This window comes from Pseudophryne corroboree, chromosome 5 (assembly GCF_028390025.1).
Source record: "Pseudophryne corroboree isolate aPseCor3 chromosome 5, aPseCor3.hap2, whole genome shotgun sequence".
NCBI lineage: Eukaryota > Metazoa > Chordata > Amphibia > Anura > Myobatrachidae > Pseudophryne > Pseudophryne corroboree.
The window spans coordinates 331,521-354,046 of NC_086448.1; the positions used below are offsets into that span (position 1 = coordinate 331,521).

At 48.6% G+C, this 22,526-nt stretch overlaps 1 protein-coding gene across 2 annotated transcripts in view; it reads right to left on the bottom strand.

Annotated features, from left to right (window-relative positions):
* The window catches only part of LOC134928736 (uncharacterized), a 372,583-nt gene that overhangs the window by 242,447 nt on the left and 107,610 nt on the right, over window positions 1-22,526 (bottom strand). For both annotated transcript variants that reach the window (XM_063924751.1, XM_063924752.1), the window contains exon 6: window positions 13,260-13,381. In XM_063924751.1, coding sequence (XP_063780821.1) covers window positions 13,260-13,381 — 122 coding nt within the window. The remainder of the gene's footprint in view (window positions 1-13,259; window positions 13,382-22,526) is intronic.

Consider the following 22,526-nt stretch of genomic DNA (forward strand, 5'->3'; position numbering starts at 1 on the left):
GTTAGTGGAGATGGCGAGGTGTTAGCAGTAAGGCTGGATAGATGGCAGGTCAGTCTGCACTATATAGGAAAGTTAGTGGAGATGGCTAGGTGCTAGCAGTGAGGCTGGATAGATGGCAGGTCAGTCTGGACTATATAGGAAAGTTAGTGGTAATGGCGGTGGCGCTAGCAGTAAGGCTGGATAGACTGTGCAGGCAGGGTCAGTCTGAACTATATAGGAAAGTTAGTGGTAATGGCGAGGTGCTAGCAGTAAGGCTGGATAGAGGGCAGGTCATTCTGGACTATATAGGAAAGTTAGTGGTAATGGCGAGGTGCTAGCAGTAAGGCTGGATAGACGGCAGGTCACTCTGGACTATATAGGAAAGTTAGTGGAGATGGCGAGGTGTTAGCAGTAAGGCTGGATAGACGGCAGGTCAGTCTGCACTATATAGGAAAGTTAGTGGTAATGGCGAGGTGCTAGCAGTAAGGCTGGATAGACCGCAGGTCATTCTGGACTATATAGGAAAGTTAGTGGAAATGGCTAGGTGCTAGCATTGAGGCTGGATAGATGGCAGGTCAGTCTGGACTATATAGGAAAGTTAGTGGAGATGGCTAGGTGCTAGCATTGAGACTGGATAGACGGCAGGTCAGTCTGGACTATATAGGAAAGTTAGTGGTAATGGCGAGGTGCTAGCAGTGAGGCTGGATAGATGGCAGGTCAGTCTGGACTATATAGGAAAGTTAGTGGAGATGGCTAGGTGCTAGCATTGAGACTGGACAGACGGCAGGTGAGTCTGGACTATATAGGAAAGTTAGTGGAGATGGCTAGGTGCTAGCATTGAGGCTGGATAGACCGCAGGTCACTCTGGACTATATAGGAAAGTTAGTGGTAATGGCGAGGCGCTAGCAGTAAGGCTGGATAGACTGTGCAGGCAGGTCAGTCTGGACTATATAGGAAAGTTAGTGGTAATGGCGAGGTGCTAGCAGTAAGGCTGGATAGACTGTGCAGGCAGGGTCAGTCTGGACTATATAGGAAAGTTAGTGGTAATGGCGAGGTGCTAGCAGTGAGGCTGGATAGACGGCAGGTCAGTCTGGACTATATAGGAAAGTTAGTGGTAATGGCGAGGTGCTAGCAGTAAGGCTGGATAGACTGTGCAGGCAGGGTCAGTCTGGACTATATAGGAAAGTTAGTGGTAATGGCGACGTGCTAGCAGTGAGGCTGGATAGATGGCAGGTCAGTCTGGACTATATAGGAAAGTTAGTGGAAATGGCTAGGTGCTAGCAGTGAGGTTGGATAGAGGGCAGGTCACTCTGGACTATATAGGAAAGTTAGTGGTAATGGCGAGGTGTTAGCAGTGAGGCTGGATAGATGGCAGGTCAGTCTGGACTATATAGGAAAGTTAGTGGAGATGGCTAGGTGCTAGCAGTGAGGCTGGATAGATGGCAGGTCAGTCTGGACTATATAGGAAAGTTAGTGGTAATGGCGAGGTGCTAGCAGTGAGACTGGATAGACGGCAGGTCAGTCTGGACTATATAGGAAAGTTAGTGGTAATGGCGAGGTATTAGCAGTAAGGCTGGATAGACTGCAGGTCAGTCTGGACTATATAGGAAAGTTAGTGTTAATGGCGATGTGCTAGCAGAAAGGCTGGATAGACTGTGCAGGCAGGGTCAGTCTGCACTATATAGGAAAGTTAGTGTAGATGGCGAGGTGTTAGCAGTAAGGCTGGATATACGGCAGGTCACTCTGCACTATATAGGAAAGTTAGTGGAGATGGCTAGGTGCTAGCAGTGAGGCTGTATAGACGGCAGGTCACTCTGGACTATATAGGAAAGTTAGTGGTAATGGCGAGGTGTTAGCAGTAAGGCTGGATAGACGGCAGGTCAGTCTGGACTATACAGGAAAGTTAGTGGAAATGGCGAGGTGTTAGCAGTAAGGCTGGACAGATGGCAGGTCAGTCTGGACTATATAGGAAAGTTAGTGGAAATGGCGAGGTGCTACCAGTGAGGCTGGATAGACTGCAGGTCAGTCTGGACTATATAGGAAAGTAAGTGGCAATGGCGATGTGCTAGCAGTAAGGCTGGATAGACTGTGCAGGCAGGGTCAGTCTGCACTATATAGGAAAGTTAGTGGAGATCGCTAGGTGCTAGCAGTAAGGCTGGATAGACGGCAAGTCAGTCTGGACTATATAGGAAAGTTAGTGGTAATGGCGAGGTGTTAGCAGCAAGGCTGTATAGACGGCAGGTCACCCTGGACTATATTGGAAAGTTAGTGGTAATGGCGAGGTGTTAGCAGTAAGGCTGTATAGACGGCAGGTCACTCTGGACTATATAGGAAAGTTAGCGGTAATGGCGAGGTGCTAGCAGTGAGGCTGGATAGATGGCAGGTCAGTCTGGACTATATAGGAACGTTAGTGGTAATAGCGAGGTGCTAGCAGTAAGGCTGGATAGACCGCAGGTCATTCTGGAATATATAGGAAAGTTAGTGGAGATGGCTAGGTGCTAGCATTGAGGCTGGATAGACCGCAGGTCACGCTGGACTATATAGGAAAGTTAGTGGAAATGGCTAGGTGCTAGCATTGAGGCTGGATAGATGGCAGGTCAGTCTGGACTATATAGGAAAGTTAGTGGAGATGGCTAGGTGCTAGCATTGAGACTGGATAGACGGCAGGTCAGTCTGGACTATATAGGAAAGTTATTGGAAATGGCGAGGTGCTACCAGTGAGGCTGGGTAGACTGCAGGTCAGTCTGGACAATATAGGAAAGTTAGTGGCAATGGCGATGTGCTAGCAGTAATGCTGGATAGACTGTGCAGGCAGGGTCAGTCTGCACTATATAGGAAAGTTAGTGTAGATGGCGAGGTGTTAGCAGTAAGGCTGGATATACGGCAGGTCACTCTGCACTATTTAGGAAAGTTAGTGGAGATGGCTAGGTGCTAGCAGTGAGGCTGTATAGACGGCAGGTCACTCTGGACTATATAGGAAAGTTAGTGGAGATGGCTAGGTGCTAGCATTGAGGCTGTATAGACGGCAGGTCAGTCTGGACTATATAGGAAAGTTAGTGGTAATGGTGAGGTGTTAGCAGCAAGGCTGTATAGACGGCAGGTCACTCTGGACTATATAGGAAAGTTAGTGGTAATGGCGAGGTGTTAGCAGTAAGGCTGTATAGACGGCAGGTCACTCTGGACTATATAGGAAAGTTAGCGGTAATGGCGAGGTGCTAGGAGTGAGGCTGGATAGATGGCAGGTCAGTCTGGACTATATAGGAACGTTAGTGGTAATGGCGAGGTGCTAGCAGTAAGGCTGGATAGACCGCAGGTCATTCTGGACTATATAGGAAAGTTAGTGGAAATGGCTAGGTGCTAGCATTGAGGCTGGATAGATGGCAGGTCAGTCTGGACTATATAGGAAAGTTAGTGGAGATGGCTAGGTGCTAGCATTGAGACTGGATAGACGGCAGGTCAGTCTGGACTATATAGGAAAGTTAGTGGTAATGGCGAGGTGCTAGCAGTGAGGCTGGATAGATGGCAGGTCAGTCTGGACTATATAGGAAAGTTAGTGGAGATGGCTAGGTGCTAGCATTGAGACTGGACAGACGGCAGGTGAGTCTGGACTATATAGGAAAGTTAGTGGAGATGGCTAGGTGCTAGCATTGAGGCTGGATAGACCGCAGGTCACTCTGGACTATATAGGAAAGTTAGTGGTAATGGCGAGGCGCTAGCAGTAAGGCTGGATAGACTGTGCAGGCAGGTCAGTCTGGACTATATAGGAAAGTTAGTGGTAATGGCGAGGTGCTAGCAGTAAGGCTGGATAGACTGTGCAGGCAGGGTCAGTCTGGACTATATAGGAAAGTTAGTGGTAATGGCGAGGTGCTAGCAGTGAGGCTGGATAGACGGCAGGTCAGTCTGGACTATATAGGAAAGTTAGTGGTAATGGCGAGGTGCTAGCAGTAAGGCTGGATAGACTGTGCAGGCAGGGTCAGTCTGGACTATATAGGAAAGTTAGTGGTAATGGCGACGTGCTAGCAGTGAGGCTGGATAGATGGCAGGTCAGTCTGGACTATATAGGAAAGTTAGTGGAAATGGCTAGGTGCTAGCAGTGAGGTTGGATAGAGGGCAGGTCACTCTGGACTATATAGGAAAGTTAGTGGTAATGGCGAGGTGTTAGCAGTGAGGCTGGATAGATGGCAGGTCAGTCTGGACTATATAGGAAAGTTAGTGGAGATGGCTAGGTGCTAGCAGTGAGGCTGGATAGATGGCAGGTCAGTCTGGACTATATAGGAAAGTTAGTGGTAATGGCGAGGTGCTAGCAGTGAGACTGGATAGACGGCAGGTCAGTCTGGACTATATAGGAAAGTTAGTGGTAATGGCGAGGTATTAGCAGTAAGGCTGGATAGACTGCAGGTCAGTCTGGACTATATAGGAAAGTTAGTGTTAATGGCGATGTGCTAGCAGAAAGGCTGGATAGACTGTGCAGGCAGGGTCAGTCTGCACTATATAGGAAAGTTAGTGTAGATGGCGAGGTGTTAGCAGTAAGGCTGGATATACGGCAGGTCACTCTGCACTATATAGGAAAGTTAGTGGAGATGGCTAGGTGCTAGCAGTGAGGCTGTATAGACGGCAGGTCACTCTGGACTATATAGGAAAGTTAGTGGTAATGGCGAGGTGTTAGCAGTAAGGCTGGATAGACGGCAGGTCAGTCTGGACTATACAGGAAAGTTAGTGGAAATGGCGAGGTGTTAGCAGTAAGGCTGGACAGACGGCAGGTCAGTCTGGACTATATAGGAAAGTTAGTGGAAATGGCGAGGTGCTACCAGTGAGGCTGGATAGACTGCAGGTCAGTCTGGACTATATAGGAAAGTAAGTGGCAATGGCGATGTGCTAGCAGTAAGGCTGGATAGACTGTGCAGGCAGGGTCAGTCTGCACTATATAGGAAAGTTAGTGGAGATCGCTAGGTGCTAGCAGTAAGGCTGGATAGACGGCAAGTCAGTCTGGACTATATAGGAAAGTTAGTGGTAATGGCGAGGTGTTAGCAGCAAGGCTGTATAGACGGCAGGTCACTCTGGACTATATTGGAAAGTTAGTGGTAATGGCGAGGTGTTAGCAGTAAGGCTGTATAGACGGCAGGTCACTCTGGACTATATAGGAAAGTTAGCGGTAATGGCGAGGTGCTAGCAGTGAGGCTGGATAGATGGCAGGTCAGTCTGGACTATATAGGAACGTTAGTGGTAATAGCGAGGTGCTAGCAGTAAGGCTGGATAGACCGCAGGTCATTCTGGAATATATAGGAAAGTTAGTGGAGATGGCTAGGTGCTAGCATTGAGGCTGGATAGACCGCAGGTCACGCTGGACTATATAGGAAAGTTAGTGGAAATGGCTAGGTGCTAGCATTGAGGCTGGATAGATGGCAGGTCAGTCTGGACTATATAGGAAAGTTAGTGGAGATGGCTAGGTGCTAGCATTGAGACTGGATAGACGGCAGGTCAGTCTGGACTATATAGGAAAGTTATTGGAAATGGCGAGGTGCTACCAGTGAGGCTGGGTAGACTGCAGGTCAGTCTGGACAATATAGGAAAGTTAGTGGCAATGGCGATGTGCTAGCAGTAATGCTGGATAGACTGTGCAGGCAGGGTCAGTCTGCACTATATAGGAAAGTTAGTGTAGATGGCGAGGTGTTAGCAGTAAGGCTGGATATACGGCAGGTCACTCTGCACTATTTAGGAAAGTTAGTGGAGATGGCTAGGTGCTAGCAGTGAGGCTGTATAGACGGCAGGTCACTCTGGACTATATAGGAAAGTTAGTGGAGATGGCTAGGTGCTAGCATTGAGGCTGTATAGACGGCAGGTCAGTCTGGACTATATAGGAAAGTTAGTGGTAATGGTGAGGTGTTAGCAGCAAGGCTGTATAGACGGCAGGTCACTCTGGACTATATAGGAAAGTTAGTGGTAATGGCGAGGTGTTAGCAGTAAGGCTGTATAGACGGCAGGTCACTCTGGACTATATAGGAAAGTTAGCGGTAATGGCGAGGTGCTAGGAGTGAGGCTGGATAGATGGCAGGTCAGTCTGGACTATATAGGAACGTTAGTGGTAATAGCGAGGTGCTAGCAGTAAGGCTGGATAGACCGCAGGTCATTCTGGACTATATAGGAAAGTTAGTGGAAATGGCTAGGTGCTAGCATTGAGGCTGGATAGATGGCAGGTCAGTCTGGACTATATAGGAAAGTTAGTGGAGATGGCTAGGTGCTAGCATTGAGACTGGATAGACGGCAGGTCAGTCTGGACTATATAGGAAAGTTAGTGGTAATGGCGAGGTGCTAGCAGTGAGGCTGGATAGATGGCAGGTCAGTCTGGACTATATAGGAAAGTTAGTGGAGATGGCTAGGTGCTAGCATTGAGACTGGATAGACGGCAGGTGAGTCTGGACTATATAGGAAAGTTAGTGGAGATGGCTAGGTGCTAGCATTGAGGCTGGATAGACGGCAGGTCAGTCTGGACTATATAGAAAAGTTAGTGGTAATGGCGAGGTGCTAGCAGTGAGGCTGGATAGATGGCAGGTCAGTCTGGACTATATAGGAAAGTTAGTGGAGATGGCTAGGTGCTAGCAGTGAGGCTGGATAGATGGCAGGTCAGTCTGGACTATATAGAAAAGTTAGTGGTAATGGCGAGGTGCTAGCAGTGAGGCTGGATAGACTGCAGGTCAGTCTGCACTATATAGGAAAGTTAGTGGTAATGGCGAGGTGCTAGCAGTAAGGCTGGATAGACTGTGCAGGCAGGGTCAGTCTGCGCTATATAGGAAAGTTAGTGGAGATGGCTAGGTTCTAGCAGTAAGGTTGGATAGACGGCAGGTCAGTCTGGACTATATAGGAAAGTTAGTGGTAATAGCGAGGTGCTAGCAGTGAGGCTGGATAGATGGCAGGTCAGTTTGCACTATATATGAAAGTTAGTGGTAATGGCGAGGTGCTAGCAGTGAGGCTGGATAGACGGCAGGTCAGTCTGCACTATATAGGAAAGTTAGTGGAGATGGCTAGGTGTTAGCAGTGAGGCTGGATAGACTGTGCAGGCAGGTCAGTCTGGACTATATAGGGAAGTTAGTGGTAATGGTGAGGTGTTAGCAGTGAGGCTGGATAGACGGCAGGTCACTCTGGACTATATAGGAAAGTTAGTGGTAATGGCGAGGTGTTAGCAGTGAGGCTGGATAGACGGCAGGTCACTCTGGACTATATAGGGAAGTTAGTGGTAATGGCGAGGTGTTAGCAGTGAGGCTGGATAGAGGGCAGGTCACTCTGGACTATATAGGAAAGTTAGTGGTAATGGCGAGGTGCTAGCAGTGAGGCTGGATAGACGGCAGGTCACTCTGGACTATATAGGGAAGTTAGTGGTAATGGCGAGGTGTTAGTAGTGAGGCTGGATAGACTGCAGGTCAGTCTGGACAATATAGGAAAGTTAGTGGCAATGGCGATGTGCTAGCAGTAATGCTGGATAGACTGTGCAGGCAGGGTCAGTCTGCACTATATAGGAAAGTTAGTGTAGATGGCGAGGTGTTAGCAGTAAGGCTGGATATACGGCAGGTCACTCTGCACTATTTAGGAAAGTTAGTGGAGATGGCTAGGTGCTAGCAGTGAGGCTGTATAGACGGCAGGTCACTCTGGACTATATAGGAAAGTTAGTGGAGATGGCTAGGTGCTAGCATTGAGGCTGTATAGACGGCAGGTCAGTCTGGACTATATAGGAAAGTTAGTGGTAATGGTGAGGTGTTAGCAGCAAGGCTGTATAGACGGCAGGTCACTCTGGACTATATAGGAAAGTTAGTGGTAATGGCGAGGTGTTAGCAGTAAGGCTGTATAGACGGCAGGTCACTCTGGACTATATAGGAAAGTTAGCGGTAATGGCGAGGTGCTAGGAGTGAGGCTGGATAGATGGCAGGTCAGTCTGGACTATATAGGAACGTTAGTGGTAATAGCGAGGTGCTAGCAGTGAGGCTGGATAGACCGCAGGTCATTCTGGACTATATAGGAAAGTTAGTGGAAATGGCTAGGTGCTAGCATTGAGGCTGGATAGATGGCAGGTCAGTCTGGACTATATAGGAAAGTTAGTGGAGATGGCTAGGTGCTAGCATTGAGACTGGATAGACGGCAGGTCAGTCTGGACTATATAGGAAAGTTAGTGGTAATGGCGAGGTGCTAGCAGTGAGGCTGGATAGATGGCAGGTCAGTCTGGACTATATAGGAAAGTTAGTGGAGATGGCTAGGTGCTAGCATTGAGACTGGATAGACGGCAGGTGAGTCTGGACTATATAGGAAAGTTAGTGGAGATGGCTAGGTGCTAGCATTGAGGCTGGATAGACGGCAGGTCAGTCTGGACTATATAGAAAAGTTAGTGGTAATGGCGAGGTGCTAGCAGTGAGGCTGGATAGATGGCAGGTCAGTCTGGACTATATAGGAAAGTTAGTGGAGATGGCTAGGTGCTAGCAGTGAGGCTGGATAGATGGCAGGTCAGTCTGGACTATATAGAAAAGTTAGTGGTAATGGCGAGGTGCTAGCAGTGAGGCTGGATAGACTGCAGGTCAGTCTGCACTATATAGGAAAGTTAGTGGTAATGGCGAGGTGCTAGCAGTAAGGCTGGATAGACTGTGCAGGCAGGGTCAGTCTGCGCTATATAGGAAAGTTAGTGGAGATGGCTAGGTTCTAGCAGTAAGGTTGGATAGACGGCAGGTCAGTCTGGACTATATAGGAAAGTTAGTGGTAATAGCGAGGTGCTAGCAGTGAGGCTGGATAGATGGCAGGTCAGTTTGCACTATATATGAAAGTTAGTGGTAATGGCGAGGTGCTAGCAGTGAGGCTGGATAGACGGCAGGTCAGTCTGCACTATATAGGAAAGTTAGTGGAGATGGCTAGGTGTTAGCAGTGAGGCTGGATAGACTGTGCAGGCAGGTCAGTCTGGACTATATAGGGAAGTTAGTGGTAATGGTGAGGTGTTAGCAGTGAGGCTGGATAGACGGCAGGTCACTCTGGACTATATAGGAAAGTTAGTGGTAATGGCGAGGTGTTAGCAGTGAGGCTGGATAGACGGCAGGTCACTCTGGACTATATAGGGAAGTTAGTGGTAATGGCGAGGTGTTAGCAGTGAGGCTGGATAGAGGGCAGGTCACTCTGGACTATATAGGAAAGTTAGTGGTAATGGCGAGGTGCTAGCAGTGAGGCTGGATAGACGGCAGGTCACTCTGGACTATATAGGGAAGTTAGTGGTAATGGCGAGGTGTTAGTAGTGAGGCTGGATAGACTGCAGGTCAGTCTGGACTATATAGGAAAGTTAGTGGTAATGGCGAGGTGTTAGCAGTGATGCTGGATAGACGGCAGCTCACTCTGGACTATATAGGGAAGTTAGTGGTAATGGCGAGGTGTTAGCAGTGAGGCTGGATAGAGGGCAGGTCACTCTGGACTATATAGGAAAGTTAGTGGAGATCGCCAGGTGCTAGCAGTGAGGCTGGATAGATGGCAGGTCAGTCTGGACTATATAGGAAAGTTAGTGGTAATGGCGAGGTGCTAGCAGTGAGGCTGGATAGACTGCAGGTCAGTCTGGACTATAGAGGAAAGGTAGTGGAGATGGCTAGGTGCTAGCAGTGAGGTTGTATAGAGGGCAGGTCACTCTGGACTATATAGGAAAGTTAGTGGTAATGGCGAGGTGCTAGCAGTGAGGCTGGATAGATAGCAGGTCAGTCTGGACTATATAGGAAAGTTAGTGGAGATGGCTAGGTGCTAGCAGTGAGGCTGGATAGATGGCAGGTCAGTCTGGACTATATAGAAAAGTTAGTGGTAATGGCGAGGTGCTAGCAGTGAGGCTGGATAGACTGCAGGTCAGTCTGGACTATATAGGAAAGTTAGTGGTAATGGCGAGGTGCTAGCAGTAAGGCTGGATAGACTGTGCAGGCAGGGTCAGTCTGCGCTATATAGGAAAGTTAGTGGAGATGGCTAGGTTCTAGCAGTAAGGTTGGATAGACGGCAGGTCAGTCTGGACTATATAGGAAAGTTAGTGGTAATGGCGAGGTGCTAGCAGTGAGGCTGGATAGATAGCAGGTCAGTCTGGACTATATAGGAAAGTTAGTGGAGATGGCTAGGTGCTAGCAGTGAGGCTGGATAGATGGCAGGTCAGTCTGGACTATATAGGAAAGTTAGTGGTAATGGCGAGGTGCTAGCAGTGAGGCTGGATAGATGGCAGGTCAGTCTGGACTATATAGGAAAGTTAGTGGTAATGGCGAGGTGCTAGCAGTGAGGCTGGATAGATGGCAGGTCAGTCTGGACTATATAGAAAAGTTAGTGGTAATGGCGAGGTGCTAGCAGTGAGGCTGGATAGATGGCAGGTCAGTCTGGACTATATAGGAAAGTTAGTGGTAATGGCGAGGTGCTAGCAGTAAGGCTGGATAGACTGTGCAGGCAGGGTCAGTCTGCACTATATAGGAAAGTTAGTGGAGATGGCTAGGTTCTAGCAGTAAGGTTGGATAGACGGCAGGTCAGTCTGGACTATATAGGAAAGTTAGTGGTAATAGCGAGGTGCTAGCAGTGAGGCTGGATAGATGGCATGTCAGTTTGCACTATATATGAAAGTTAGTGGTAATGGCGAGGTGCTAGCAGTGAGGCTGGATAGACGGCAGGTCAGTCTGCACTATATAGGAAAGTTAGTGGAGATGGCTAGGTGTTAGCAGTGAGGCTGGATAGACTGTGCAGGCAGGTCAGTCTGGACTATATAGGGAAGTTAGTGGTAATGGTGAGGTGTTAGCAGTGAGGCTGGATAGACGGCAGGTCACTCTGGACTATATAGGAAAGTTAGTGGTAATGGCGAGGTGTTAGCAGTGAGGCTGGATAGACGGCAGGTCACTCTGGACTATATAGGGAAGTTAGTGGTAATGGCGAGGTGTTAGCAGTGAGGCTGGATAGACTGCAGGTCAGTCTGGACTATATAGGAAAGTTAGTGGTAATGGCGAGGTGTTAGCAGTGAGGCTGGATAGAGGGCAGGTCACTCTGGACTATATAGGAAAGTTAGTGGTAATGGCGAGGTGCTAGCAGTGAGGCTGGATAGACGGCAGGTCACTCTGGACTATATAGAAAAGTTAGTGGTAATGGCGAGGTGCTAGCAGTGAGGCTGGATAGATGGCAGGCAGGGTCAGTCTGCACTATATAGGAAAGTTAGTGATAATGACGAGGTGCTAGCAGTGAGGCTGGATAGACGGCAGGTCACTCTGGACTATATAGAAAAGTTAGTGGTAATGGCGAGGTGCTAGCAGTGAGGCTGGATAGATGGCAGGCAGGGTCAGTCTGCACTATATAGGAAAGTTAGTGATAATGACGAGGTGCTAGCAGTGAGGCTGGATAGATGGCAGGTCACTCTGGACTACATAGAAAAGTTAGTGGTAATGGCGAGGTGCTAGCAGTGAGGCTGGATAGATGGCAGGCAGGGTCAGTCTGCACTATATAGGAAAGTTAGTGATAATGACGAGGTGCTAGCAGTGAGGCTGGTCACTCTGGACTATGTAATGGACTATCTAGTACAGTCACAACTGGCACTTAGTTATGATCGTACACAGATAAAACTGAAAGTACAGGTAGTCAGAATCTCTGGGCTCTGGGGGAGTTTAAGGGAAATCACAGAGGTGGTCATTCCGAGTTGATCGCACGTAGCAACTTTCTGGTGCTCGTGCGACCAACCTGACGCCGCCTATGGGGGAGTGTATTTTAGCATAGCAGGGATGCGACCGCTTGTGCAGCCCTACTATGCTAAAAAGGTTTCTAACAAAACAAGACCAGCCCTAGACCTACTTACCCTGTGCGACAGAACCAGCGATGCAGGTCCCAGATTTGATGTCGGACATCCACCCTCAAAATGCCTGGAGACGCCTGCGTTCACTTGACCACTCCCAGAAGACGATCAGTTGACGCCCCGATACGCCTTCCTCCTGCCAGTCTTCTTGCGGTCGCCGCTGCGACAGCTTTCTTCGTTCCCGGCGTCGTTGCCCAACGATGGCGCGCGTGCGCAATGCGCATGCCGTGCATGCGCAGTTCCAACCCAATCGCACCTTGCGAAGAAGTGCAGCATGCGATGGGGTCGGAATGACCCCCATAGTCAAACTCGGGCATAGCAAGGATCTCACCGTGTGTATGCACCTTAAGATAGTTGAATGGATAAGATCTTGGTTACAGGATAGGAAACAGACAGTTGTGGTAAATGGAGTGCAGTCACAGGAGGGAAATGTTACCAGTGGAGTACCCCAGGGATCTGTACTTGGACCAGTGCTTTTTTATATCTTTATTGGTGACATTACAGATGGCAGATGACACAAAGTTATGTAACAGGATAGACACACTGGGAAGGGGGATGGGAGGTAGGTAGACTAGTGGAATGGTGTATGTTTTGTTCACTAGAGTGTCGCCTTGGGGTCGCTCGGCTGTTTGGTTTTGAGGTTTCCCATGCCCTGGACTTGTACTCCTCCAATATGTTAGGGACTTACCTGATTAATGAGGTCACCTGGACGTTGGTGGGCAAGCCATTATTTATGGCCATAACTATGCAAAGAACCACTGATTGCAACGATTATTATGAAGTGTTTGCCTTGTCTTTGTACGCAGGTCACCCCTCTCGTTACCCTCCCCTGTATATCGCATGATAATACTGTTGGAGATGAGGTAGAAGAATCTATTTTAGGGGAGTCTACAAAGACCTGGCTGAAGTCTCTTTGGGCGTGATTCTGACGCTATGTCGATGTTTAAGCAGTTGGCGAGGTAGCGTGTCATGTTTGCGGAGTGTATATGTCTGCATCTGTGATCCCGTTTGCAGGAAACATGGCGCCAGCGTCTCAGTTCCTCCCGCATTCAATCATAGTGTACTGCAAACAGGGTTCTGCAAAGATGGACTATTGATGTTATGCTGGTCATACACCATACAATTATCTGGCAGATCTGGCTGTTGGAAAGAAAATCTGGTAATGGATAAGAGGAAATGACAATTGAACATTTGCTCCCAGACACTGGAACATGGACAAAAACTGTTCATATAAATTGGCTAAATCCGTCATTTAACCAATTTATCTGAATGACAGGTTTTGTCCATGTTCTAGTGTCTGGGAGCAAATGTTCAATTGTCGTTTCCTCTTATCCATTCCAACAGCCAGATCTGCCAGATAATTGTATGGTGTATGACCAGCAGAGGCACACAGATGTCCTAACACTACATAACTATATATCGCAATAATGAGACTTGTACAGTAAGCATGATGTACATATCCGAGAACACCTACCTGTAGAAAGGTTCCACCAGTACACACGTCACCAGCAGTTCCAATACCAGCTCTGAGCTCCCACGCAAGAGATCATTCATGAAGCGCAATAAGTACCAGAGGAAATCACTATCTTCATATGCCTGGAATAGATATGTACAGATGGTAAGTCCAGCAATATCTCTCATCTCTCTCATCCGTTCCTCACATGTCTCTCCCTCTCATCTCTCTCCCTCATACATTCCTCACATCTCTCCCTCTCATCCATTCCTCTCATCCATTCCACACCTCTCCCGCTCATCCGTTCCACACCTCTCCCGCTCATCCGTTCCACACATCTCTCCCTCTCATCCGTTCCTCACATCTCTCCCTCTCATCCGTTCCTTAGATCTCTCTCCCTCTCTTATCCATTCCTCACATCTCTCCCGCTCATCCATTCCTCTCATCCATTCCTCACATCTCTCCCTCTCATCTATTCCTCACATCTCTTCCTCTCATCCGTTCCTCACATCTCTCCCTCTCATCCGTTCCTCACATCTCTCCCTCTCATCCATTCCTCACATCTCTCCTTCTCATCCATTCCTCACATCTCTCCCTCTCATCCATTCCTCACATCTCTCCCTCTTATCTCTCTCCCTCTCTTATCCATTCTGCACATCTCTCCCTCTTATCTCTGTCCCGCTCTTATCTATTCTGCACATCTCTCCCTCTCATCCATTCCACACATCTCTCCCTCTCATCCATTCCTCACATCTCTCCCTCTCATCCGTTCCTCACATCTCTCCCTCTCATCCATTCCTCACATCTCTAACTCTCATCCATTCCTCACATCTCTCCCTCTCATCCGTTCCTCACATCTCTCCCTCTCATCCGTTCCTCACATCTCTCCCTCTCATCCATTCCTCACATCTCTCCCTCTCATCCATTCCTCACATCTCTCCCTCTCATCCGTTCCTCACATCTCTCCCTCTCATCCGTTCCTCACATCTCTCCCTCTCATCCGTTCCTCACATCTCTCCCTCTCATCCGTTCCTCACATCTCTCCCTCTCATCCGTTCCTCACATCTCTCCCTCTCATCCATTCCTCACATCTCTCCCTCTCATCCGTTCCTCACATCTCTCCCTCTCATCCGTTCCTCACATCTCTCCCTCTCATCCGTTCCTCACATCTCTCCCTCTCATCCATTCCTCACATCTCTCCTTCTCATCCATTCCTCACATCTCTCCCTCTTATCTCTCTCCCTCTCTTATCCATTCTGCACATCTCTCCCTCTTATCTCTGTCCCTCTCTTATCCATTCCTCACATCTCTCCCTCTCATCCGTTCCTCACATCTCTTCCTCTCATCCGTTCCTCACATCTCTCCCTCTCATCTATTCCTCATATCTCTCCCTCTCATCTATTATTATTATTATTATCCTTTATTTATATGGCGCCACAAGGGTTCCGCAGCGCCCAATTACAGAGTACATAAACAAATAATCAAACAGGAAAACAGCAACTTACAATTGACGACAATATAGGACAAGTACAGGGTAAATAAACATAGCAACATCAGCAGATGACACTGGAATAAGTATCAGGTGGCAGAAGACTGCTGGATTTGGTGCAGCTGAAGATTATTAAAGTAAGAAAAGGGTAAGCACATGAGGGAAGAGGGCCCTGCTCGTGAGAGCTTACATTCTAAAGGGGAGGGGTAGACAGACAGGGGTGAGACAGATGGGGTACATAGAGAGAGTGGAACAGAAGTTTAGGATGAGATTTGGCTGGGTTTGGTGAAGAAGTGGGTCTTGAGAGCCCGTTTGAAGTTTTGTAGAGAGGTGGAGAGTCTGAGGGGGAGAGGTAGGGAATTCCAGAGAAGTGGTGCAGCACGTGAAAAATCTTGGAGGTAGGAGTGGGAGGAAGTAATCCATAGGCAGGAGAGTTGGCGAGCTATTCCTCACATCTCTCCCTCTAATCCATTCCTCACATCTCTCCCTCTCATCTGTTCCTCACATCTCTCCCTCTCATCCGTTCCTCACATCTCTCCCTCTCATCCATTCCTCTCATCCGTTCCACACCTCTCCCGCTCATCCGTTCCACACATCTCTCCCTCTCATCTGTTCCTCACATCTCTCCCTCTCATCTGTTCCTCACATCTCTCCCTCTCATACATTCCACACATATCTCCCTCTCATCTGTTCCTCACATCTCTCCCTCTCATCCGTTCCTCACATCTCTCCCTCTCATCTGTTCCTCACATCTCTCCCTCTCATACATTCCTCTCATCTCTCCCTCTCATCTGTTCCTCACATCTCTCCCTCTCATCTGTTCCTCACATCTCTCCCTCTCATCTGTTCCTCACATCTCTCCCTCTCATCCGTTCCACACCTCTCCTGCTCATCCGTTCCACACATCTCTCCCTCTCATCTGTTCCTCACATCTCTCCCTCTCATCCATTCCACACCTCTCCCTCTCATCTGTTCCACACATCTCTCCCTCTCATCTGATCCTCACATCTCTCCCTCTCATCTGTTCCTCACATCTCTCCCTCTCATCTGTTCCTCACATCTCTCCCTCTCATCCATTCCACACCTCTCCCTCTCATCCGTTCCACACATCTCTCCCTCTCATCTGTTCCTCACATCTCTCCCTCTCATCCATTCCACACATATCTCCCTCTCATCTGTTCCTCACATCTCTCCCTCTCATCCGTTCCACACCTCTCCCGCTCATCCGTTCCACACATCTCTCCCTCTCATCCATTCCTCACATCTCTCCCTCTCATCTGTTCCTCACATCTCTCCCTCTCATCGGTTCCACACATCTCTCCCTCTCATCTGTTCCTCACATCTCTCCCTCTCATCTGTTCCTCACATCTCTCCCTCTCATCCATTCCTCACATCTCTCCTTCTCATCCGTTCCACATCTCTCCCTCTCATCTGTTCCTCACATCTCTCCCTCTCATCTGTTCCTCACATCTCTCCCTCTCATCCGTTCCACATCTCTCCCTCTCATCTGTTCCTCACATCTCTCCCTCTCATCTGTTCCTCACATCTCTCCCTCTCATCCGTTCCACATCTCTCCCTCTCATCTGTTCCTCACATCTCTTCCTCTCATCTGTTCCTCACATCTCTCCCTCTCATCTGTTCCTCACATCTCTCCCTCTCATCCATTCCACACCTCTCCCGCTCATCCGTTCCTCACATCTCTCCCTCTCATCCATTCCTCACATCTCTCCCTCTCAAATGTTCCTCACATCTCTCCCTCTCATACATTCCACACATCTCTCCCTCTCATCCGTTCCACACCTCTCCCGCTCATCCGTTCCACACATCTCTCCCTTTCAGCTGTACCTCACATCTCTTCCTCTCATCTGTTCCTCACATCTCTCCCGCTCATCCGTTCCTTACATCTCTCTCCCTCTCTTATCCATTCCTCACATCTCTCCCGCTCATCCTTTCCTCTCATCCGTTCCTCACATCTCTCCCTCTCATCTGTTCCTCACATCTCTCCCGCTCATCCGTTCCACACATCTCTCCCTCTCATCTGTTCCTCACATCTCTCCCTCTCATCCATTCCTCACATCTCTCCCTCTCATCTGTTCCTCACATCTCTCCCGCTCATCCGTTCCACACATCTCTCCCTCTCATCCATTCCACACATCTCTCCCTCTCAACTGTTCCTCACATCTCTCCCTCTCATCCATTCCACACCTCTCTCCTTCTCATCCATTCCTCACATCTCTCCCTCTTATCTCTGTCCCGCTCTTATCTATTCTGCACATCTCTCCCTCTCATCTATTCCTCACATCTCTCCCGCTCATCCATTCCTCACATCTCTCCCTCTCATCCATTCCTCACATCTCTCCTTCTCATCCATTCCTCACATCTCTCCCTCTCATCCATTCCTCACATCTCTCCCTCTCATCTATTCCTCACATCTCTTCCTCTCATCTATTATTATTATTATTATCCTTTATTTATATGGCGCCACAAGGGTTCCGCAGCGCCCAATTACAGAGTACATAAACAAATAATCAAACAGGAAAACAGCAACTTACAATTGACGACAATATAGGACAAGTACAGGGTAAATAAACATAGCTACATCAGCAGATGACACTGGAATAAGTATCAGGTGGCAGAAGACTGCTGGATGTGGTGCAGCTGAAGATTATTAAAGTAAGAAAAGGGTAAGCACATGAGGGAAGAGGGCCCTGCTTGTGAGAGCTTACATTCTAAAGGGGAGGGGTAGACAGACAGGGGTGAGACAGATGGGGTACATAGAGAGCGTGGAAACAGAGGTTTAGGATGAGATTTGGCTGGGTTTGGTGAAGAAGTGGGTCTTGAGAGCCCGTTTGAAGTTTTGTAGAGAGGTGGAGAGTCTGAGGGGGAGAGGTAGGGAATTCCAGAGAAGTGGTGCAGCACGTGAAAAATCTTGGAGGTAGGAGTGGGAGGAAGTAATCCGTAGGCAGGAGAGTCGGCGAGCTATTCCTCACATCTCTCACTCTCATCCATTCCTCACATCTCTCCCTCTCATCTATTCCACACATCTCTCCCTCTCATCTATTCCTCACATCTCTCCCTCTCATCTATTCCACACATCTCTCCCTCTCATCTGTTCCACATATCTCTCCCTCTCATCCATTCCTCTCATCCGTTCCACACATCTCTCCCGCTCATCCGTTCCACACATCTCTCCCTCTCATCTGTTCCTCACATCTCTCCCTCTCATCTGTTCCTCACATCTCTCCCTCTCATACATTCCACACATCTCTCCCTCTCATCTGTTCCTCACATCTCTCCCTCTCATCTGTTCCTCACATCTCTCCCGCTCATCCGTTCCACACATCTCTCCCTCTCATCTGTTCCTCACATCTCTCCCTCTCATCCATTCCTCTCATCCGTTCCACACCTCTCCCGCTCATCCATTCCACACATCTCTCCCTCTCATCTGTTCCTCACATCTCTCATCTCTGTTCCTCTCTTATCCATTCTGCACATCTCTCCTCTCATCTCTGGCCCTCTCTCATCCATTCTGCACATCGCTCCCTTTCATCCATTCCTCACATCTCTCCTCCTTATCCATTCCCCACATCTCTCCCTCTCATTTCTCTCCCTCTCTTATCCATTCTGCAAATCTCTCCCTCTCATCTCTCTCCCTCTCATCCGTTCCTCACATCTCTACCTCTCATCTCTCTCCCTCTCATCCGTTCCTCACATCTCTACCTCTCATCTCTCTCCCTCTCTTATCCATTCTGCAAATCTCTCCATCTCATCTCTGTCCATCTCTTATCCATTCTGCAAATCTCTCCCTCTCATTTCTCTCCCTCTCATCCGTTCCTCACATCTCTACCTCTCATCTCTCTCCCTCTCTTATCCATTCTGCAAATCTCTACCTCTCATCTTTCTCCTTCTCATCCATTCCTCACATCTCTCCCTCATCTGTTCCTCACATCTCTCCCTCTCATTTCTCTCCCTCTCATCTCTCTCTTTCTCTCTTATCCATTCTGCACATCTCTACCTCTCATCCATTCCTCACATCTCTCCTTATCATCTCTCTCCCTCTCTTATCCATTTTGCACATCTCTACCTCTCATCTCTCTCCCTCTCATCCATTCCTCACATCTCTCCTATCTATTGTGCACATCTCTCCCTCTCATCTCTCTCCCTCTCTTATCCATTCTGCAAATATCTCCCTCTCATCTCTGTCCATCTCTTATCCATTCTGCAAATCTCTCCCTCTCATCTCTTTCCCTCTCATCCATTCCTCACATCTCTTCCTCTCATCCGTTCCTTACAGCTCTCTCCCTCTCATCCATTCCGCACATCGCTCTCCCTCTCTTATCCACTCTGCACATCTCTCCCTCTCATCTCTCTCTCTCATCTATTCTGCACATTTCTTTCTCTCATCTCTCTCTCTTATCCATTCCACACATCTCTCCCTCTCATCTGTTCCTCACATCTCTACCTCTCATCTCTCTCCCTCTCATCCGTTCCTCACATCTCTAGCTCTCATCTTTCTCCTTCTCATCCATTCCTCACATCTCTCCTATCTATTGTGCACATCTCTCCCTCTCATCTCTCTCCCTCTCTTATCCATTCTGCAAATATCTCCCCCTCATCTCTGTCCATCTCTTATCCATTCTGCACATCTCTCCGTCTCATCTCTCTCCCTCTCATCCATTCCTCACATCTCTCCTTCTCATCCATCCCTCACATCTCTCCCTCTCATCCGTTCCTCACATCTCTCCCTCTCATCCGTTCCTCACATCTCTCCCTCTCATCCGTTCCTCACAGCTCTCCCTCTCATCCATTCCGCACATCTCTCCCTCTCATCTCTTTCCCTCTCATCCATTCCTCACATCTCTCCCTCTCATCCATTCCGCACATATCTCCCTCTCATCTGTTCCTCACATCTCTCCTTCACATCCATTCCTCACATCTCTCATCTCTCATCCATTCTGCACATCTCTCCCTCTTATCTCTGTCCCGCTCTTATCTATTCTGCACATCTCTCCCTCTCATCTATTCCTCACATCTCTTCTTTTCATCTCTCTCCCTCTCTTATCTATTCTGCACATCTCTCCCTCTCATCCATTCCTCACATCTCTCCCTCTCATCCGTTCCTCACATCTCTCCCTCTCATCCGTTCCTCACATCTCTCCCTCTCATCCGTTCCTCACATCTCTCCCTCTCATCCGTTCCTCACATCTCTCCCTCTCATCCGTTCCTCACATCTCTCCCTCTCATCCGTTCCTCACATCTCTCCCTCTCATCCGTTCCTCACATCTCTCCCTCTCATCCGTTCCTCACATCTCTCCCTCTCATCCATTCCTCACATCTCTCCCTCTCATCCGTTCCTCACATCTCTCCCTCTCATCCGTTCCTCACATCTCTCCCTCTCATCCGTTCCTCACATCTCTCCCTCTCATCCGTTCCTCACATCTCTCCCTCTCATCCATTCCTCACATCTCTCCTTCTCATCCATTCCTCACATCTCTCCCTCTTATCTCTCTCCCTCTCTTATCCATTCTGCACATCTCTCCCTCTTATCTCTCTCCCTCTCTTATCCATTCCACACATCTTTCTTTCTTATCCATTCTGCACATCTCTCCCTCTCATCCATTCCGCATATCTCTCCTTCTCATCTCTCTCCCTCTCTTCCATTCCTCACATCTCTCCCTCTCATCTCTCTCCCTCTCATCCGTTCCTCACATCTCTTCTTTTCATCTCTCTCCCTCTCTTGTCCATTCTGCACATCTCTCCCTCTCATCTCTCTCCCTCTCTTATCCATTCTGCACATCTCTCCTTCTCATCTCTGTTCCTCTCTCATCCATTCCACACATCTCTCCCTCTCATCCGTTGCTCACATCTCTCTTATCCATTTCTCACATCTCTCCCTCTCATCTCTCTCCCTCTCTTATCCATTCTGCAAATCTCTCCCTCTCATCTCTCTCCCTCTCATCCATTCCTCACATCTCTACCTCTCATCTCTCTCCCTCTCATCCGTTCCTCACATCTCTACCTCTCATCTCTCTCCCTGTCATCCATTCTGCACATCTCTACCTCTCATCTCTCTCCCTGTCATCCATTCTGCACATCTCTCCCTCTCATCTCTGTTCCTCTCTTATCCATTCTGCACATCTCTCCCTCTCATCTCTGTTCCTCTCTTATCCATTCTGCACATCTCTCCCTTTCATCCGTTCCTCACATCTCTCCTTCTTATCCATTCCTCACATCTCTCCCTCTCATCCATTCCGCACATCTCTCTCCCTCTCATCCATTCCGCACATCTCTCCTCATCTATTCCTCAAATCTCTCTCATATCTCTCCCTCTCTCTTATCCATTCTGCACATTTCTTTCTCTCATCCGTTCCTCATCCGTTCCTCACATCTCTCCCTCTCATCTCTCTCATCCGTTCCTCACATCTCTACCTCTCATCTCTCTCCCTCTCATTCGTTCCTCACATCTCTACCTCTCATCTCTCTCCCTCTCATTCGTTCCTCACATCTCTACCTCTCATCTCTCTCCCTCTCATTCGTTCCTCACATCTCTACCTCTCATCTCTCTCCCTCTCATCCGTTCCTCACATCTCTACCTCTCATCTCTCTCCCTCTCATACGTTCCTCACATTTCTACCTCTCATCTCTCTCCCTCTCTTCCGTTCCTCTCATCTCTACCTCTCATCTCTCTCTCTCTCTTATCCATTCTGCACATCTCTCCTCCTCATCTCTCTCCCTCTCATCCATTCTGCACATCTCTCACTCTCATCTCTCTCCCTCTCTTATCCATTCTGCAAATCTCTCCATCTCATCTCTGTCCATCTCTTATCCATTCTGCACATCTCTACCTCTCATCTCTTTCCCTCTCTTATCCATTCCTCACATCTCTCCCTCTCTTATCCATTCTGCACATCTCTACCTCTCATCTCTCTCCCTCTCTTATCCATTCTGCAAATATCTCCCCCTCATCTCTGTCCATCTCTTATCCATTCCTCACATCTCTCCTTCTCATCCATCCCTCACATCTCTCCCTCTCATCCGTTCCTCACATCTCTCCCTCTCATCCGTTCCTCACAGCTCTCCCTCTCATCCATTCCGCACATCTCTCCCTCTCATCTCTTTCCCTCTCATCCATTCCTCACATCTCTCCCTCTCATCCATTCCGCACATATCTCCCTCTCATCTGTTCCTCACATCTCTCCTTCACATCCATTCCTCACATCTCTCATCTCTCATCCATTCTGCACATCTCTCCCTCTTATCTCTGTCCCGCTCTTATCTATTCTGCACATCTCTCCCTCTCATCTATTCCTCACATCTCTTTTCATCTCTCTCCCTCTCTTATCTATTCTGCACATCTCTCCCTCTCATCCATTCCTCACATCTCTCCCTCTCATCCGTTCCTCACATCTCTCCCCCTCATCCGTTCCTCACATCTCTCCCTCTCATCCGTTCCTCACATCTCTCCCTCTCATCCGTTCCTCACATCTCTCCCTCTCATCTATTCCTCACATCTCTCCCTCTCATCCATTCCTCACATCTCTCCCTCTCATCCGTTCCTCACATCTCTCCCTCTCATCCGTTCCTCACATCTCTCCCTCTCATCCGTTCCTCACATCTCTCCCTCTCATCCGTTCCTCACATCTCTCCCTCTCATCCGTTCCTCACATCTCTCCCTCTCATCCGTTCCTCACATCTCTCCCTCTCATCCGTTCCTCACATCTCTCCCTCTCATCCGTTCCTCACATCTCTCCCTCTCATCCGTTCCTCACATCTCTCCCTCTCATCCGTTCCTCACATCT